Genomic DNA, 16269 nt, shown 5'->3' with positions numbered 1-16269 from the left:
CAAACCTTTTTGCCTGGGCAAAAGGGAGGCACCACCATGTCCTCTCTGTTCTGATAAAGGGACCCAGGAGCACTTCTTCTGTAGCTGCCCAAAAGCCCTGGGAGAAGGTTGCCACTGCTGGTGCAATGACCGGGTGCTCAAGGCAGTGGAAGAAGGTGTCTCCTAGCCCATTAACAACAGTAGAAACATCTCTGCCAACTAAGAAAGCCCATAGCCTTTGTCAAAGCTGGAGACCAAACACAGATCACCAACAGGCTAGCTCACCACAGCATCTGACTGGTAACCGAAAGTCAATCTCAGCCAGCAATTAAAGTTCCCTGACTTCATCACATTATCATCTCTGAGGTCTGACATGGTCATTCTGTCAGAAACTTTGAAGCAGATGGTCATGGTAGAATTGACAGTGCCCTGGGAAGATGGATTAAGGAAGCAGTTGAGTGGGTGAATGCCAAATACCAGGAGCTGGTAGAGCAGTGTCAGAGATAGGTGTAGGGCACAATGAAAGCCTACCTATCTGGCAGGGTGCTTGGGCATCTCTGGTCCTTATCCATTTCCTAAATCTCACGTCTTCTCCAAGTAGCACACCCCAGTATACCGCTGAGCTGGTGGGCTAAATGACATGAGGGGTGGTGTTAATAGGATACCACTGGGCAAAGGACCTCGTCAACAAAGTTAATGGCCAGGGCGGATGAGTTTCCCAAAGAACTACAATGGCCATGTGTTCCAGACCAGGGCGAGTCACCTAGCTGGAGGACATTGACTGGTTTGGCTTGGAGAAGGATGGGTGCCACCAGGCCGCACCAACCAAAGACACGTGGCAAATGGATACAGCAACAGAACCCATACCGGATCAGTCACCACCTGGGTCACCAAGGACCGTGCCATCCATTGCACACCAGAGCAGAGGTGCTAAGTCTGCTACTGGAGTTACCTCACCATAGAAGATCTGTGGGAGAGACTACACCTTGTTAGCCACATGGAACATGGAATACTTGCCCAAACAGGGAAACTGCAGGAGCTCACATATGAATAGAGTAAACCTGGCACTTTGTGGGACTCTGTGAAGTCAGGTGGTAAAACCTTGTGAACATCTTACTGAGGAAGGCCATATACTATACTAAAGTGGAGAATTTGACAAACATGCCAATGGTGTAGGATTTGTCATCAACAAGAGCATTAAGAACTCAGTACTCGGGTGCCACCTAGTATCTAGCAGGTTTATTTCCATCCACCTTAGAGCAACACCTTTCAATATCACAGTGATACAGGCCTATGCACCAACAACTGACTATGAAGATGACCTGGTGGAAGAGTTCTACACCCAACTCCAGGCAATTATTGACAAGGTTGACAAAAAGGACATTCTAATCATCCAGGGGGACTGGAATGCCAAGTTGGTGTGGACACACTGAAAGACTGGAAGGAATTCTGCAGCCTCTCCTGTAATGCCATAACCAACAAGCGAGGATTGCACCTACTTGAGTTTGCCAACTACAACAACATGGTGCTAGTGAACACTCTTGGAGAGCATAAGTCCTCATGATGCTGGACCTGACATGTGCTTAATGGAATACATCATAGCCAGATTACATACTGGTGTAGAAGTGGTTTCAGTCTGGGATCAAGAGAGCACAAGGACATTTCCAGGCACTGATATTGGAAGTGACTACTACCTGGTGATAATGAACTTCAGAATCAGGCTGAAGAAAGGTAAAAGCCCAAGATCATCAGAATGAAATTCAACTTGGACAGACTGAAAGACCCGTCTAACACTGAATCCTTCAAAGCTACAGTTGGCGGAAAATTTGCACCACTGCTGATACTTGACGAAGATGCTGAAACATTCACAGCTAAGTTCAGTGAAGTGATGACAGAAACAGCCAATGAGATACTTGGAAAACACTGCCAAAAAACCCAACCCTTGGGTAACAGGGGAGATCCTAGAAATGTGTGACACTACAAGAGACCTGAAGAAAACTAAGAACACAACAACAGGAGCTGTAACGTATAGAGAGATCAGCAAAAAGATCAGGAAAAACATGATCAAGTCCAAGAAAGAATGGATTAAGAGAGTGTACAGAGATAGAAAAACAAGAACAGCAACAGGCAAGCATGTCAAATTGTGAAGGACCTCACTAAACAAACAGTCATGAATCAGCACCATCAAGACAATGAAGATAACTGCCTCATAGAAGATGAAGCCATTCTCAACAGATGGACTGAGTATTGTTCAGACCTTTACAACTATCAGACCGAAGGAGACTCCAGCATACTTGCAAGCCAGGACTTATCAAATGACAATAACTTTTAAATTCTGCTGGAAGAAGTAAAAGCAGCCATAAGATTGCTGAGGAATGGGAAAACTGCAGGAATAGACAATATCCTGGCTGAGCTGGTAAAACATGGGAGAGAGACAGTGATAGGCATCCTAGCCAATATCTGCAACAAAATCTGGCAGACCAAGGAATGGCTAACACCCTGGACAAAACCACTTATCATCACTCTCTCCAAGAAAGGCAAGTTCCAGTGGTGCCAGAACTATAGAGCCATGCAAGCAAAGTGAAGTTGAAAATCATCTTGAATAAACTGAAACCACAGGCAGAAGAAATAATCATCAAAGAGCAGGCTGGATTCAGAAGTGGAAGTACAACAGAACAGATCTTCAACCTCTGAGTATTGTGCAAGAAATACGAACAACATCACCAAGAATATCTTCCAAGTGTTCATAGACTTCAAGAAGGCATTCAATAGGGTGTGGCATGGTGCATTCTGGGCAACAATGAAGAGATGCAACATGGGCCAGAAGCTGATGCAAACCATCAAGCAGCTCTACACCAAAGTTACAAGTGTGGTACTTGTTCAAGGCACTGTTAGAGAGTGGTTCCACACATCGGCTGGAGACCGACAAGGCTGCCTCCTTTCACCAATTTTGTTTAACATTTTCTTGGAGAAAATAATGATAGATGCCCTGGAAGACCATATCAGCACAGTCAGTATCAGGGGACAGATCATAACCAACCTCAAGTTTGCCATGAGGTTGATGGGCTGGCAGGAAGTGAGAATGAACTGCCCTGCCTTGTGAACCGTCTGGACAATACACCTACCAGATATGGCATGGAGATCAGCGCAGAGAAAACCAAGCTGAGGAGAAACAGTGAGATGCCAGTCAGGACAAAAATCACAGTCAGTGGACAAGAACTAGAGAATGTGAAATGGTTCAAGTATCTTGGCACCATCATCAACCAAGAAGATTCAAGCCTGAAGTCCAAGACAGCCCAATCAACCACAATGCTGGCTAAACTAAAACCAATCTGGAGAGACAGTAACATCACTCTCAGATCCAAACTGAAACTCTTGCATGCACTTTTGCTCTCCATTTTCTTGTAGGCATGTGAATCATGGACTTTGGCAGCAGAACTACAAAAGAAGATCTAGGCAGTAGAAATGAAATGCTTCAGATGGCTGCTCAGCATCTCCTATGCAGAATATGTCTCAAATGATGAAGTATAAAAAACCATCACCCAGCACGAGACACTACAAAGATTTACTGTCCACAGTAAAGAAGAGGAAACTGAGATCGTAATGGCCACATAACAAGATCAAGTGGACTCTCAAAGACCATTCTTCAGGGAGTGGTGCAGGGGAAAAGAAAAAGGGGTAAACAGAGGAAGCAATGGGCAAACAACATTGCAGAGTGAGCCGGAGAGTGTTTTGTTGCAACCCAGGCACTTGCTCACAACCATGAGAGATGGAGGCAACTGGTGCAGTGCTCATCTGTACAGTGCCCCTACGACCCAGGTGAATTACGAGATCCATACCCATAACTGTAAAGATTTTGCTGGCCTCTCGCTGTGCAGAACCTACTCTTCCCTTGGCATTACAGGGGGTAGTGATAGGCAGGTGAGGAGAGGTAAAAGGCCAGAATGGGAAATAGAAGAAGAGGGGAGGGAGAAAGAAAAAATCATTCTACAGATGGAGAAATCAATATTCATGCCATCACATTGGAGGCTACCAAGACTGAATTTAAGGTGTTGCCCTCCACTCCAAGGGTGGCCTCATCTTGGCATGGATTGATATGTTACTGCATTCTAATTGTCCAGAAGAATGGAGTTCAAGCATTGTCCAGAGTGTCAACAAAAGTCTGCGTTATGATGGCACTTTTCAGCTTGGAAAAGTTCAACCATCTTGGGGTTCTCTTTCCTTGTGCCCATCTTTTGGGCTGGATGTGAATGTTCAGTTCAGAAACAATGAGATGGTTGTCTGCCCAGCACTCAGAACCACACATAGATTGAGTTACCCTTCTATCCTGCTTGTTTCTCTTCCTGATGATGACGTAGTCAATCAGATGCCAGTGCTTAGAACAGGAATACATCCACAAAGTTCTGTTATGGGTCGGAAGGCAGATGACAGTGTTGGTTATCAACGATTCATGTTTGGCACATGTCTGGAGTAGCAGAAGACCATTGCTGTTGCAGCAGCCAACGCTTTTTACCCCAATGACCCTATCCTAGCATGTGTCGTCAGAGCCTTCTGTTGCATTGATGTCACCAAGATGATAAGCTTGTCTACTTTGGGAACATCAGCAATAACTGATTACAGTTCTAAATAGAACTTGTCTTTGACATCATCTGAGTTGGTCATAGTTGCAGTGTAAGAACTGACAATTGTGGCATGCTTCCTACCATGTGACAGAGAGAGTTTCATGGTCATGAGCTGGTCATTCACACTGTTTGGAAGTACAGCAAGCTTGCCAGTGATCTCCAGCTTCACTGCAAATCCAACTCTAGCCTCACATCATTTTTGATTTCCTCTTCCACTCCAAAAAATGTGTATTATATGTCCCTTTCGCAAAGCTTAGTTCTTCCCGGCAAGCTAGGTCTCAGGGCTGTGATATCGATATTTTATCAGGCTACCTCTCTCCCAATTAGAGCAGTTCTCCTCTGAGGTCTATCAACATTGACTGCCCAATACTGTGCACATATTCCACACACTGAAGGGGACAGCAATAGTCCTTTAATTTTCTCTTTGATGCACTTCGACTGCTGCGAAAGGGACCCACCAGCCGCAGTAAGCTAGCCAGGGAAAGAATGAAGAAGGCAATGTGTAAGACACTTTTTCCTCCTACCAGGGAGGTACCTAAAAGGGCTGCTCAGTCACTCCAGTGGCTGCCAAAAACAATACTACTTACTCCATGTCAGTGAATAACAACCCTATACCCTGACCTACAGCTGCTGCTTGAGTGCTAGTCTATCACCACAGGACTTAAAGTTAGTTTTGGATGGGAATGACAGATGATACGTGGTTTGTACAAAGACTTAAAGTGAGGAAGAGTTGTGCAGCATTGACCTCAGTTTCATCTGAGACCATCTGTATCCACTGGTAAGGCAGAGTCAGGATGGCTGGAGATGGAGTCAGATACAGTGGATGATCATGACATCCTTGGTGCCTCGCCTCACCCAGTGCATTGCTGGGTCCACCTTCCTGCCCATTGTGCCAAACTAGTGGTTACTTCAACGCAGTATGCCAGATTCAGTCTTCACTAGCTTGACTAAGCAAGCCCAAACTCACTGAGGGTTTAAGACCCATCAGTTGCCCTCACCTGGCTTAGCCCACTTATCTCAGCTGTTTACCAGGATGTGGCTACTGTCACTAGCAAATAGCTGCTTGGAGCCACCGGAGAGAGCCACACATCACTGCCAGCCAGGGCCATAGTTCTGCTGGATGGTATCAGCTATTGCCACACTCCAAAAATGAGGGATAGAGACCTTTGGTTTAGTGAAGGAATTCTGAGTTCAGCCTCGGTTCTGTGTGCAAGGAAGTGCAGTGTGGAAATCCTGTGGCAGAACAGGGTGAGTGGGAGAGGGGAATGTTTGCTGTGGTTGTCCTTCACTCACACTTTAAAAGAACAGTTTGAAGGCATGGAGTGGGGAATAGAGTTTTGCCCATGGGTGGACACAAAAATGAAGGGCAAATACCATAGGAATTAGTTTAATTTGGTATCATATTCTGCACAGACATGGTGGCCCAAAAGGTCTGTTCCTATGCTATGCCTTTCAATATATTGGTGTTGCCAGTTCCAGTGTGGTGAAGGTCACTATCTCAAATAGGAACTAATACTGTGTAGATGCTCAGGAAGAACCTGTCCTCTAGTAGTACCAGCGGTGGAGAGGTTCGGTTTGTCTAAGGTTGCTGGTGTCCTGTCGAGACTCTTTTTGTTGGTGTTCCTCACCCTTCTGCTCCTCTTCCTAACCTTTATCCTACCCATAGCCCGATCACCGGGTCTTCCCTGCTGCTCTGCTTCCCACACCAGCTGCAGTCTTCAGGTAGCTGGGTTCTGTGGGAAATAGTCCATCATTGTTTGTCTACGCACCAGTCGCTCACATTGCCGCATTCCATGCACAGTGCAGTGGTCCATGTGCCAGCCCCACATGTAACAGAAGAGTGAGAAGCACCAGAATAGCCAATATCTTCAGTGTGTTCCTCTGAGTCTTGGGTTTATATGGCAGCACTGTCTCTTCAGCCCAGAGCCAATCTACCAGCCATCTTTACCGGCCCTATCAACCAGCATTTGGCCCATCATTTCTGTGCCTTGGCAATTAAAGCGTCTGTCCAAATGGTTCTTAAGTTCAGCTCCCTTAGGCTAAGCTGCCAACAAATCGCTTGGGACCACTTGAAATCCTGTGAATGGAGTCACATGTGTCCCAGCTACCCCACCCTGACCTGGGATGGGCTCTTTGGAGAGGGCCATTCACTTTCTCTCCTGCCCAGAGGTCTCACACGCACTCTGAGTGTCGACCTTGACCTCAGGTTTCTCCAGCTGTGACAGCAACTGAATGAATTAAGTTTTGGAGGAAGCACACTTGTTAACTGCCTGTAGGAGGTACTGAAGGTGCCAAATCTGGTCCAAAATGGCAGTGGGGTAGAACACAGCAACTGTAGCTGCAGGTTACACAGAAGTGCTGTCAGCTTTGCCTGTACCTGCAGATCTAGGCTAAAGACAGTTCCACTGATGTGAGCAGAGCAAGCAAGGGCCTGCTAATCATCAAGGTTTTTAAAGCTTGCAGAGGTAAGTGAAGCAATGGAACCTGTCAGGAAATGTGTCCACCCACTGTTCATGCATAAACTCGGAGAAGTCCCTGTGTGTTACCAAGGATGGGTTGAGTACCATTGATTCCGCGTCTTCTCAACCTGATACTCCGTGCCAGACCCACTTTGACTTCCCGCTTGGCCGCCAACTACGCGCATTTCTGTGAATTCGGTTGTGTTGTGTGGTCAGTGAAGCACCCAGAAACCATCGGCTAACACCATCTTTGGTCAGAACTCAAGCCAAGACCAAAGGTGAAATTGTTCTCTCCATAGTGTTGAGGAGAACCACTCAACATTAATGGAATATTGTTCAAACCATTGAAACACTAAAAAAAAATTTTATTTCATTCCACAATTATAAAAGAATGCCAGTCAGTGATCATAAGGTGTGGGTTGGGGGGATGGGGGCCATCAGGACAGTCCAGGCCCCAGACACTGAAGATAGAATTCTCCAAGAGAGTTGAACCACACTGGTAACATTTCACCCACCCATCACAAGTAATCTTCTGAGTAACAAAGAATTCCCCTTTCCTTTTCACCTGCATCTCACAATTCCACTCTCAACAATTAATGAAATAACTTCTCCCCTTCCCTCCTGCTGTTTTCATTCCACTGTCTGCTGGGATTGCTCCCGGACTTCTCGACCCGGTATTTGCTTCATTTTAAGCCAGATCCCCTTCTCAGTCCGAAGTATCAGCTCTGGTTTCCTGCGCACCTTCTGGGAAGTGTCCAGTTCCAGCTCGAACCGATACAGGGTCAGTGCGACGGTCACCTTCATCTCAGAAAGAGCAAAGTTCTGCCCGATGCAGTTCCTGCAGAGCAGAGATGTGACCAGGTACTTAGACAGCATGGAGGTTGCTTGAGTCAAGACAGCCCATTCTTTTTCTCACATATTTTCAGTGCCCTGACCATTGAAGACACGCATGCATCCTTTAATATCTTATCTACTTGTGTAGCCACCTTCAGGAAGCTGTTGACTTCAGCTTCTCTCCCACTATACTAGTGCTGTTAATGGTCCAATCATTAACTGTGTACTTCCTCCTATCACCTGATCTCCTAAAGTGGAACATCTCACATGTGCCCCGATTGTACTCTATCTGCCATTTCTCCACCCATAACTGTAAATGCTCTCTATGTCGCATATCCTTTGACAGTCCTGTCCACCACTCCACTAACCTCTGGGCCATCTGTGAACTTACTAACCCAGCCATCAGTATGCTCATCCAGGTCATTAGTACAAACAGAGGTTCCAGTAAGGACCTGTGGAATACCAGTAGCCACGGACCAACAACTAGAATAACACAAGATGTAAGAACAGAATACACCCAATGAACTGGACTGCACAGCTGTTTGTGGCAATGAATTCCACAGATTTACCACCCTCTGGCTAAAGAAATGTCTCCTCATTTCCATTCAAAATGGATATCCCTCTATTCTTAGGCTGTGTCCTCTGTTCCTAGACTCCCCCACCACAGGAAACATCCTCTCAACATCCACACCATCTAGGATTTCAACAGCAGCCCTGCTTCCTTGATACCACCTGCCCCTCCACATATCTTTGTATCATCCGCAAACTTGGCTAAAAAGCCATCAATCCAATTATTGATATACAACATCAAAATAAGTGGTAATCACTAATCTCTGCAGTTACCAGAAACCAACCAGAATAGGCTCCATTTATTCCCGCTCTTTGCCTCCTGCCAATCAGCCCATGCTAGTATCTTGAAATAAAATGGGCTCTTATCTCATGAAACAGCTTCGTGTGGTACCTTGTCAAAAGCCTTCTGCAAATCTAAGTACACAACATATACTGAATCTGCTTTGTCTAGCCTGCTCATTTATTCCTGAAAGAATTTCAACAAATTTGTCAGGTAAGATTTCCCTCAAGGAAATCATGCTGACTTTTGCCTGACATGTACCCTGAAACACATCCTTAACAATCGACTCCAACATATTCCCAACCACTGAGGACTGGCTAACTGGCCTATAATTTCCTCCGTTCTGCCTCCCTCCCTTCTTGAAAAATAGAATGACATTTGCAATTTTCCAGATCGCTAGAATCGTGCCAGAATCTATTGATCCTTGAAAGATCATTACTAATGCCTTCACAATCCCTTCAGCTGCCTCTCTCAGAACCCTGAGGTGCAGTCCATCTGGTCCAGGTGATTTATCTACCTTCAGACCTTTCAGTTTCCCAAGCATCTTCTCCCTAGTAATAGCAACTGCTCTCACTTCTGCTTCCAGACACTCAAATTTCCAGCATACTGCAAGCATCTTCCACTGTGAAGACCAATGCAAAGTACTTACAAATACTTATTTCAGTCATCCGCCATTTCCTTGTTCTCTATTGCTATCCAGTGTTCCAATATTTACTCTCAGCTCTCTATCTCTCGTTTGCTCTTTATACATCTGAAAAAATTACTGGTATTTTCTTTGATATTGTTGGCTACTTTATCTTCATATTTCAAATATAACACTCCCAGTCCTGTAAATGTCACCCTTGGATTTTATCCCCCTTTTACACTGCAACTCATCCCATTGACTGCAATTTTGAACTATCATCTGCCTGCCCTTCCTGACAGTCTCGCTACACACACAAAATGATGGTGGAACACAGCAGGCCAGGCAGCATCTATAGGGAGAAGCGCTGTCAACATTTCGGACCGAGACCCACTGCCTCTGCTTGTAAACCAACTGCCCCATCACTTTGCTTCCTATCCTCCTCAGATTCAAGTGTAATCTGTCCCTTTTGTACAGGTCACATCTTCCCCAGAAGAGATCCCAATAATCCATACACAAACTGCTCCCTGCACCAGTTTCACAGCCATGCATTCTCCCTCCACCACTGCCATCTACCTTCTATGGGCAAGCCAATTCTGAATTCAAATTGCCCCCTTCAGCTATTCTCTTCTCCTCCTTTACAGATGCAACCTGCCCCACACAGTATTCCCAGGTTTCTATTTCAGACCACCAGCATCTGCAGCATTTTGCTTTTGCCCCTTTGAGAGGCAGGAACGGGCAGCAGGTTGTGGATGCCCAGGTGTGACTGATGGAAGGAACGGTCATGCATTGGTTCATGGGTCAATAAGCCATGGGTAGTTGATCAATGACGGGGTAGTGGCTGTTGATCAATGGAAGGACAGCAGGGTGTTGGCCAATGGGAGGGCCACTGTCTTTGACCTCTAACCCCAGCACGGTGTACAGGAAGATAGTGCACATCAGCACTGTCCCTCAGAAAGAACCAGGTTGTGACATTGACCCTGGACCTGGGCTGTAGGCCTGAGATGTTATATCAGCCCCACCCCCCCCCCCCACACTTCCCATTCCTCCTTCTCCTGCTTCTAGTTTTCCCTGACCAGCCAAAGGTCCCTCCTCAAATCACACCTCCCCACTCTCACAACCTCTCCCCATCCCTTCCCCCATATTGTCCCCTTCCCCACCTGTCTCCCACACCTTCTCTCATCCCTCCTAACATCTCCACCTTCCATCCCTGTCCCCAGCTCTCTCAAGCCTCTCTCAACCTCCTGACATCTTCCCACCCCAAGGATATTTACCTTCCTGCAGACAGTCTGGACACAGCTAAGCCCATTAGTGGGAGCCCCTGGTGGGATGGAGGTGGGTCATACTTGGCTCCCTTTGACCCGTGAGGGAGAGGGAGACAAAACCAGGAGGTTGGAATAGGGGGTGGGACCTGAACCACACCCAGCCCTGTGAGACAGCTGGAGCAGGCTCATACACCCTCCCAGTGCAGGACGTACACCAGCACCCTGGTGTTCACTTTGTGTTGGAATGAAAATGGAGTCCTGCTGGGGTCTGATACTCCTGAGTGACTGTCTCCCCCCCCGTGCCAAGACATACCAGGGAAACATGATGATGTAAATCTGGGAGCCCTGGACAATACCTCACCTTGGACCGGCAGAGAACGGGATGAAAGCATACGGAGCTCTCTTGTCTGCGTTTTCAGAGTCAAAGCGAAATGGATTGTATACCTGGAAGATCGAACACCGATCAGTTACACGTTCCCGCCTTCAGTGTTGTGATCCCCAGCGCTCTCCTCCCCAAGAGGGACCCAATGGGTGGGAGAGGGGCCAGTGATGGCTTCTCCTTTCCCAGTAGGAAGTGCCGACCCCAACCAGGCTCCTCCGCCCCCCCCTTTAGATGCATCTTCAAGTGTTCAAGAGCTGCTCAAAGAAGGGGGTTCGGCCTCAACCACATCACTTCCAACCACGGAGAGTGGTCATACTTCCATTTCAGGACAAGGACTCCAATATTCCCAACAGCCCATGTGATTGGAAGCTGGCGACCAGTGGTCTGCACAGGGATCGTTGCTGCTGGTTATATACATTATCGATTTTGATAGGAGTAGAGGTGGTCTGGTTAGGAAGGTCATGTGTGACACCAGAATCAGTCACATTGCTGAGAGTGAGGACAGTGGTGATATTGATTGGGGGTAGGATGAGAAGGGCACTGGTAGATGGAATTTAATCTTGGTGCCTTTTGGTAGAACATACACAAGGAACTGCTTTGCCTCACAGTTCCAGGCACCTAAGTTCAATCCTACCCTTCAGTGCTGTCTCTGTGGAGTCTGCATGTTCTCCCTGTGACAATCTGGGCTCTTCCCCCCCCCCCAATCAGAATTTCCAGTTTCCTCCCTTTTCCAAATGCATGTAGCCCCCTCCACACCAAATACATTCAGCGTGGTAGGTCAATTTAAAATTGTCCCTGATGTCTGGGGGTGATGGAATCTGCAGGGAGGGCTGGGATACATTACAGGAAAAGTTAGAGAGAAATAGAATTGTCTACACTCAGTGGGCCAAATGGCCTCCCTCCAATGAATAAGGAAATATGGAAAAGTAGGGAATACTGAGAAACGAGGAATTCCATGTTAAAGTTTATTCATCTCTCAAAGTAGAGGCTCAGACTGTGTGGTAAAGAAAGCATTCAGGACACCTGCCTTACTTTATTAGCTGGGCAGAAAATATGGGTGTGGGTGTTGAGGATGGTGGTACAGGTTTATAAATACTGGTGTGCAATTTTGTTGACACACTGTTGGAAGGTTAGGAACACTCCAGAAGGCTGCAGAGGAGATTTGCCAGGAGCAACACACGTAAAACTCTGGAGGATTTCGATGGGTTAGGCAGCATCCACGGAGGGAAATGGACAGTCAACATTTCATGATAAGACCCTTCACCGAACGTCCTCCTTTGAGTTCTGTGCGTGTCGCTCTGGGTCTACATCTGCAGTGTCTCTTGTTTCTCACCAGGATGTAGTTCTTCAGTCCTGAGGAAACACTGGAGGAGGGGTTTTTTTTTCCTGCGATGGGTGGGGTGGGGAAGAATCTGACTGAGGTGTTCAAAATTATGAAAGGCAGAAACAGGTAGTTACCGTTAACCTGACACATTGGAGTCAGACTGGCAGATTGCTTTTTTGGACCACTGGATATTACTTCACTGAATACTCTCCTACATTTTTAATTCACATTGTTGTAGACATTACACAACAGTATAATCAATTTTCCAGTGCACTTGGTGAGTTTAAAGGGAGCATGGGAATGAGAACATCATTTCAAAGGAGAGTACAGTGCAGAGGAGTTTCATTTCAGTGCAGAGGAGGGTGTAGCAACTCTCCGGGTGCTTGGAAACCCCAGAGCCTAGGGTGTTGAAGGGTGCAGACATCCACACCTAGCAAGACAGATGCTCAATCATTGGGATTTCCAAAGGGTATTACTGGAGTTTTAATATCATTGGAAACCTTTCCCCAGAGTGGAAGTGCCTAAATCCAGAGGGCAATAAGTTAGACTAAAGGATGAGAGATTAAGTAGATCTGAGGGAGAATTCAAAAGTAGGTTAGTATCTGGAGCTGTCTGAGGGTGTAGAGGCAGCAGAGATTCTCAGTGTTTGAATTGTGTCTAGACGAGCATGTGAATTGCCAGTCTACAGCACAAGTGCTTCAACAGGGGATCATGAAGTTGATGGTCAGAAGGGATGTGGTGGGCAAAATGGCCTGTATCTACGAGACTCTCCTACCTCAGGATCTGGCCAGACTGTAGGGTTGTGATGGGTTCCATAAATGCTGATCAGGCAGGTGATCCCTGTAAAACAAGTGCACACATCCACATCAGAGATTCTGCAGATCTGCGGCGAAACACACAGGATGTTTGCCTGTGTTGCACACATTACACCCTCTCTGCTCCGTCAACATATGCACTCAGGGTCCATCTCAACACAGTCCGGATCAACACACTTGCTTGGGGTTCACCTCAGCATGGCATGTCCACAGGCCACATCAACACCAGGCTGGGTTTCTACAAAGATCGTAATCCGGAGCTAGTGGTGAGTCACCCTGATACTGCCGATCCAGGCAACCTCCGATGTCATGGACCAACGTGACAGGTGCCTCTGAGGTCCAGACTGGGCTGGGACAGGGTGGTGTGTGTGAAAGTCAAGGGTCAGAGGGTCACAGGTCAACCCACAAGCGTCCAATATTGGTTCCTCCCCAGACAACACCACACAGAGCCAGGGACATGGATTCTGGGCCTGAACTCACACAGAAGCACAGGTCAGATTTTCCCATCACTTGCTGGTGGAAGACCCAAGAGCACAGGGACAATGGCCCGGCATCCAGAACCCCACCCGTCCCCCCGTCCCCCGGCATTTAACCCTCACAGCCCCAGAAGCTGGCCCCTCACCCTTGGGAATGACCCTGGCGTCAGGGAGCTTGATGTCCTCGGTGCAGCAGCGAGCAATGGTGGTGACTGGAGGGTGGAGCCTCAGAGACTCCTTGATGCACATGGTGGTAAAGGGCATCTGTGAGAGGTCGTCCCTGTGGAAAGAGAGTCGCTATGAGTACAGGGAGACTCTGCTCCTCAGGCAGACAGCCTCGGGAGAGGGAGGGTCAGTGGGGGGTGGGGGAAGGGGGAGACAAAAAAAGAGGGGGACATTGAGGTGGGCAAGAGATGGAGAGAGAGTGGAACAGAGGGGAGGGGGTAAAAGGAAAAAGAGGGAGAAGACAGAGAATCAATAGTTCATATCAAAAACCCTCCATTTAAAGATTTTGATGTGTCATTGAGTTGAAATATTAATGAAATTAAAAGCAAAGCTTCAGACACAGAATCCTAAAACAAAGACAGAAAATGCTGGGAACGCTCAACAGGTCCAACCGTGTCTGTGGAGAGAGAAACTGGTGAAGGGCTCAAGTCAACCTGAGGGGGGAGGAAATATTATTGTCTGGCTGCAGAAGGTGATGGAGGTGGTGAATAGGACAGAGGGAATTCCACTAACAGGCTGAGTCTGGAGTTATCCTGAGGATAAGATACAAGCAAGCTTATCTGGTGAAGGGTGAATGGGGGTAGTTAGGATGGAGAATATAGCCCCTCTTCAACAAAACTGTGAAGAGGTTATTTGGAGAATGAGAACACAGATGACGGGGTGTGAAGTACAGGGCTGTCAGGTTGTGCTAGCAGACAGAAGAACTGAGTTAATATTGTAGTTCTAGTGAACACGACATCACGGAAAATAGAGCAACCTTAAACCTGCGCACTATTCGATATGATCATGGCAGATCTGAACCAGGCATCTTCACCCCACCTTCCCATGCCAGTTCCCCACAGTCCTCAATTCAATACCCTCTCTTTAGATGCCTGCAATGATCCCACCTCCAAATTTTCATTCTCCCAATAACCTCATTTCACAAAGGGAGGTGTTGGATCCAACTGTTTGATACTTTCTTTGCAGCATAACAACTAATAATCTGTTTGTATTTTATATAATTACTCACACATAACTGCTTAGTATGCTTCCTAGTGCCCACCGTATGTATATGCGGTTGTTCATTGTGTCCCCTAGCGGCTACATTTGCATGATTCTGGAAGCTTCTCTGGTGCTGCATGATTGGAATAGAGGCTTTCTAATTGGCTGACTCTTTGCTGTGAATTTGAATCGAATTTTTCTTACCTATACAGTCCAAAAGAAACCACTCCACAGTGGGGTACAATGTTTTGTCTTTTTGCTTCTATCTCCTTTCAATTAGTGGACCTCTATCACTGTTCATTTCCAACTCTCAGTTCCGTTAACGTTTCATAAAGTGACCACGAAGCAACAAGTTCTGTGCCTATTTCCTGACTCCTGACTCAGATTAAAGCATCAGAATTGAACCGAGGCAAGGGTCAAATTGATTGTGAAACCCCATCATTGCGCTACAGGGCCAACAAATCCCAATGGAGTGTGGTGGAGTAGGAGAACATGTGAAAAACTGACCAATCCCCACCTTGCTGAGTAAGACAGGATTCAATCACTCACCACTCCAGCTCCTCAACATCCCTCTCCTTCAGCAGCAGCTCAATCTCCTCCCTGCACTGGCTCTGGTACTCCGGGTGCCTGGCCAGGTTGTACAGCACCCATGAGATTCCACTCGCCGTCGTATCGTGGCCTGGGGGAAGAGTGGCAGCTCAGGAAATCGTGAACACTCCGCTGCTTACAGCAGAGCTCCACAGGTTCAAGTGTCCAGGGGTTAAGCAGCAATCCAAGCCCTCAGCCCCTCCCACCAGCCCAGATCACAGCTGGGCCCCTTCCTCAGGGGCAGACGGGCAGGGAGCCAAACATGGCTGGGAGGGGTGTCAGGCTCTAGCCAACATTTCTAAAAGGCCAGCTGTAGACTCCCTCCACGCCCAATCTCCCATAGGACCCCATGTCCAATTGTCCCATTCCGGCTAACCGCAGATGGGAGAATGCCAGGACCTCAGCATTACTGCACTGATAAACAACCCAGTGTTTCTGGCTGGATATACAGATGCCCTGTCCAGCTGTTCCAGAGGCTTCAGCGCCTTCCAAACCAGCCCGGGAGCTGGGTAGTGTTTCCCTGGTGAGTGGGCAAAGACATACAAGCGACCTTGGGCTTCACACTCACAAAGTCTCACAGCTAGCAAATCAACGCCGCCTCCATCACTACCCTGCCCTCCCTTCCACCCTCGAGACCACCAGGAGCTATATCACCGGCTCAGGATAGAGTCATCAGTTGGAGTGTTGAGTACAAAAGTTAAGAAGTCGTTCTGCATCTGTATAAACCTTTAGTCGGGCCGCATTCAGAGTTTTGTGTGCAGTTCTGGCTGCCTCATTATAGGAAGGATGTGGAGGCTTTGGAGAGATTTGCTAGGATGCTGACTGGATTACAGATGGGATCACTTTA

At 47.3% G+C, this 16269-nt stretch overlaps 1 protein-coding gene across 7 annotated transcripts in view; it reads right to left on the bottom strand.

Moving 5' to 3' along the window:
* Positions 1-7404: 7404 nt before the first annotated feature.
* Positions 7405-16269, bottom strand: part of LOC140740187 (ultra-long-chain fatty acid omega-hydroxylase-like) — a 53259-nt gene continuing 44394 nt past the window's right edge. For all 7 annotated transcript variants that reach the window (XM_073069189.1, XM_073069191.1, XM_073069187.1 and 4 more), the window contains 5 exons: positions 15384-15513; positions 13775-13908; positions 13113-13177; positions 10993-11075; positions 7405-7898 (listed from right to left, as the gene is read on the bottom strand). In XM_073069189.1, the coding sequence (XP_072925290.1) occupies positions 7691-7898; positions 10993-11075; positions 13113-13177; positions 13775-13908; positions 15384-15513 (620 nt within the window). In that variant the 3' untranslated portion in view covers positions 7405-7690. The remainder of the gene's footprint in view (positions 7899-10992; positions 11076-13112; positions 13178-13774; positions 13909-15383; positions 15514-16269) is intronic.

Source organism: Hemitrygon akajei, chromosome 16 (assembly GCF_048418815.1).
Source record: "Hemitrygon akajei chromosome 16, sHemAka1.3, whole genome shotgun sequence".
NCBI lineage: Eukaryota > Metazoa > Chordata > Chondrichthyes > Myliobatiformes > Dasyatidae > Hemitrygon > Hemitrygon akajei.
Note: the sequence above shows the minus strand (reverse complement) of the source record. Positions and strands in the feature narration are given on the sequence as shown.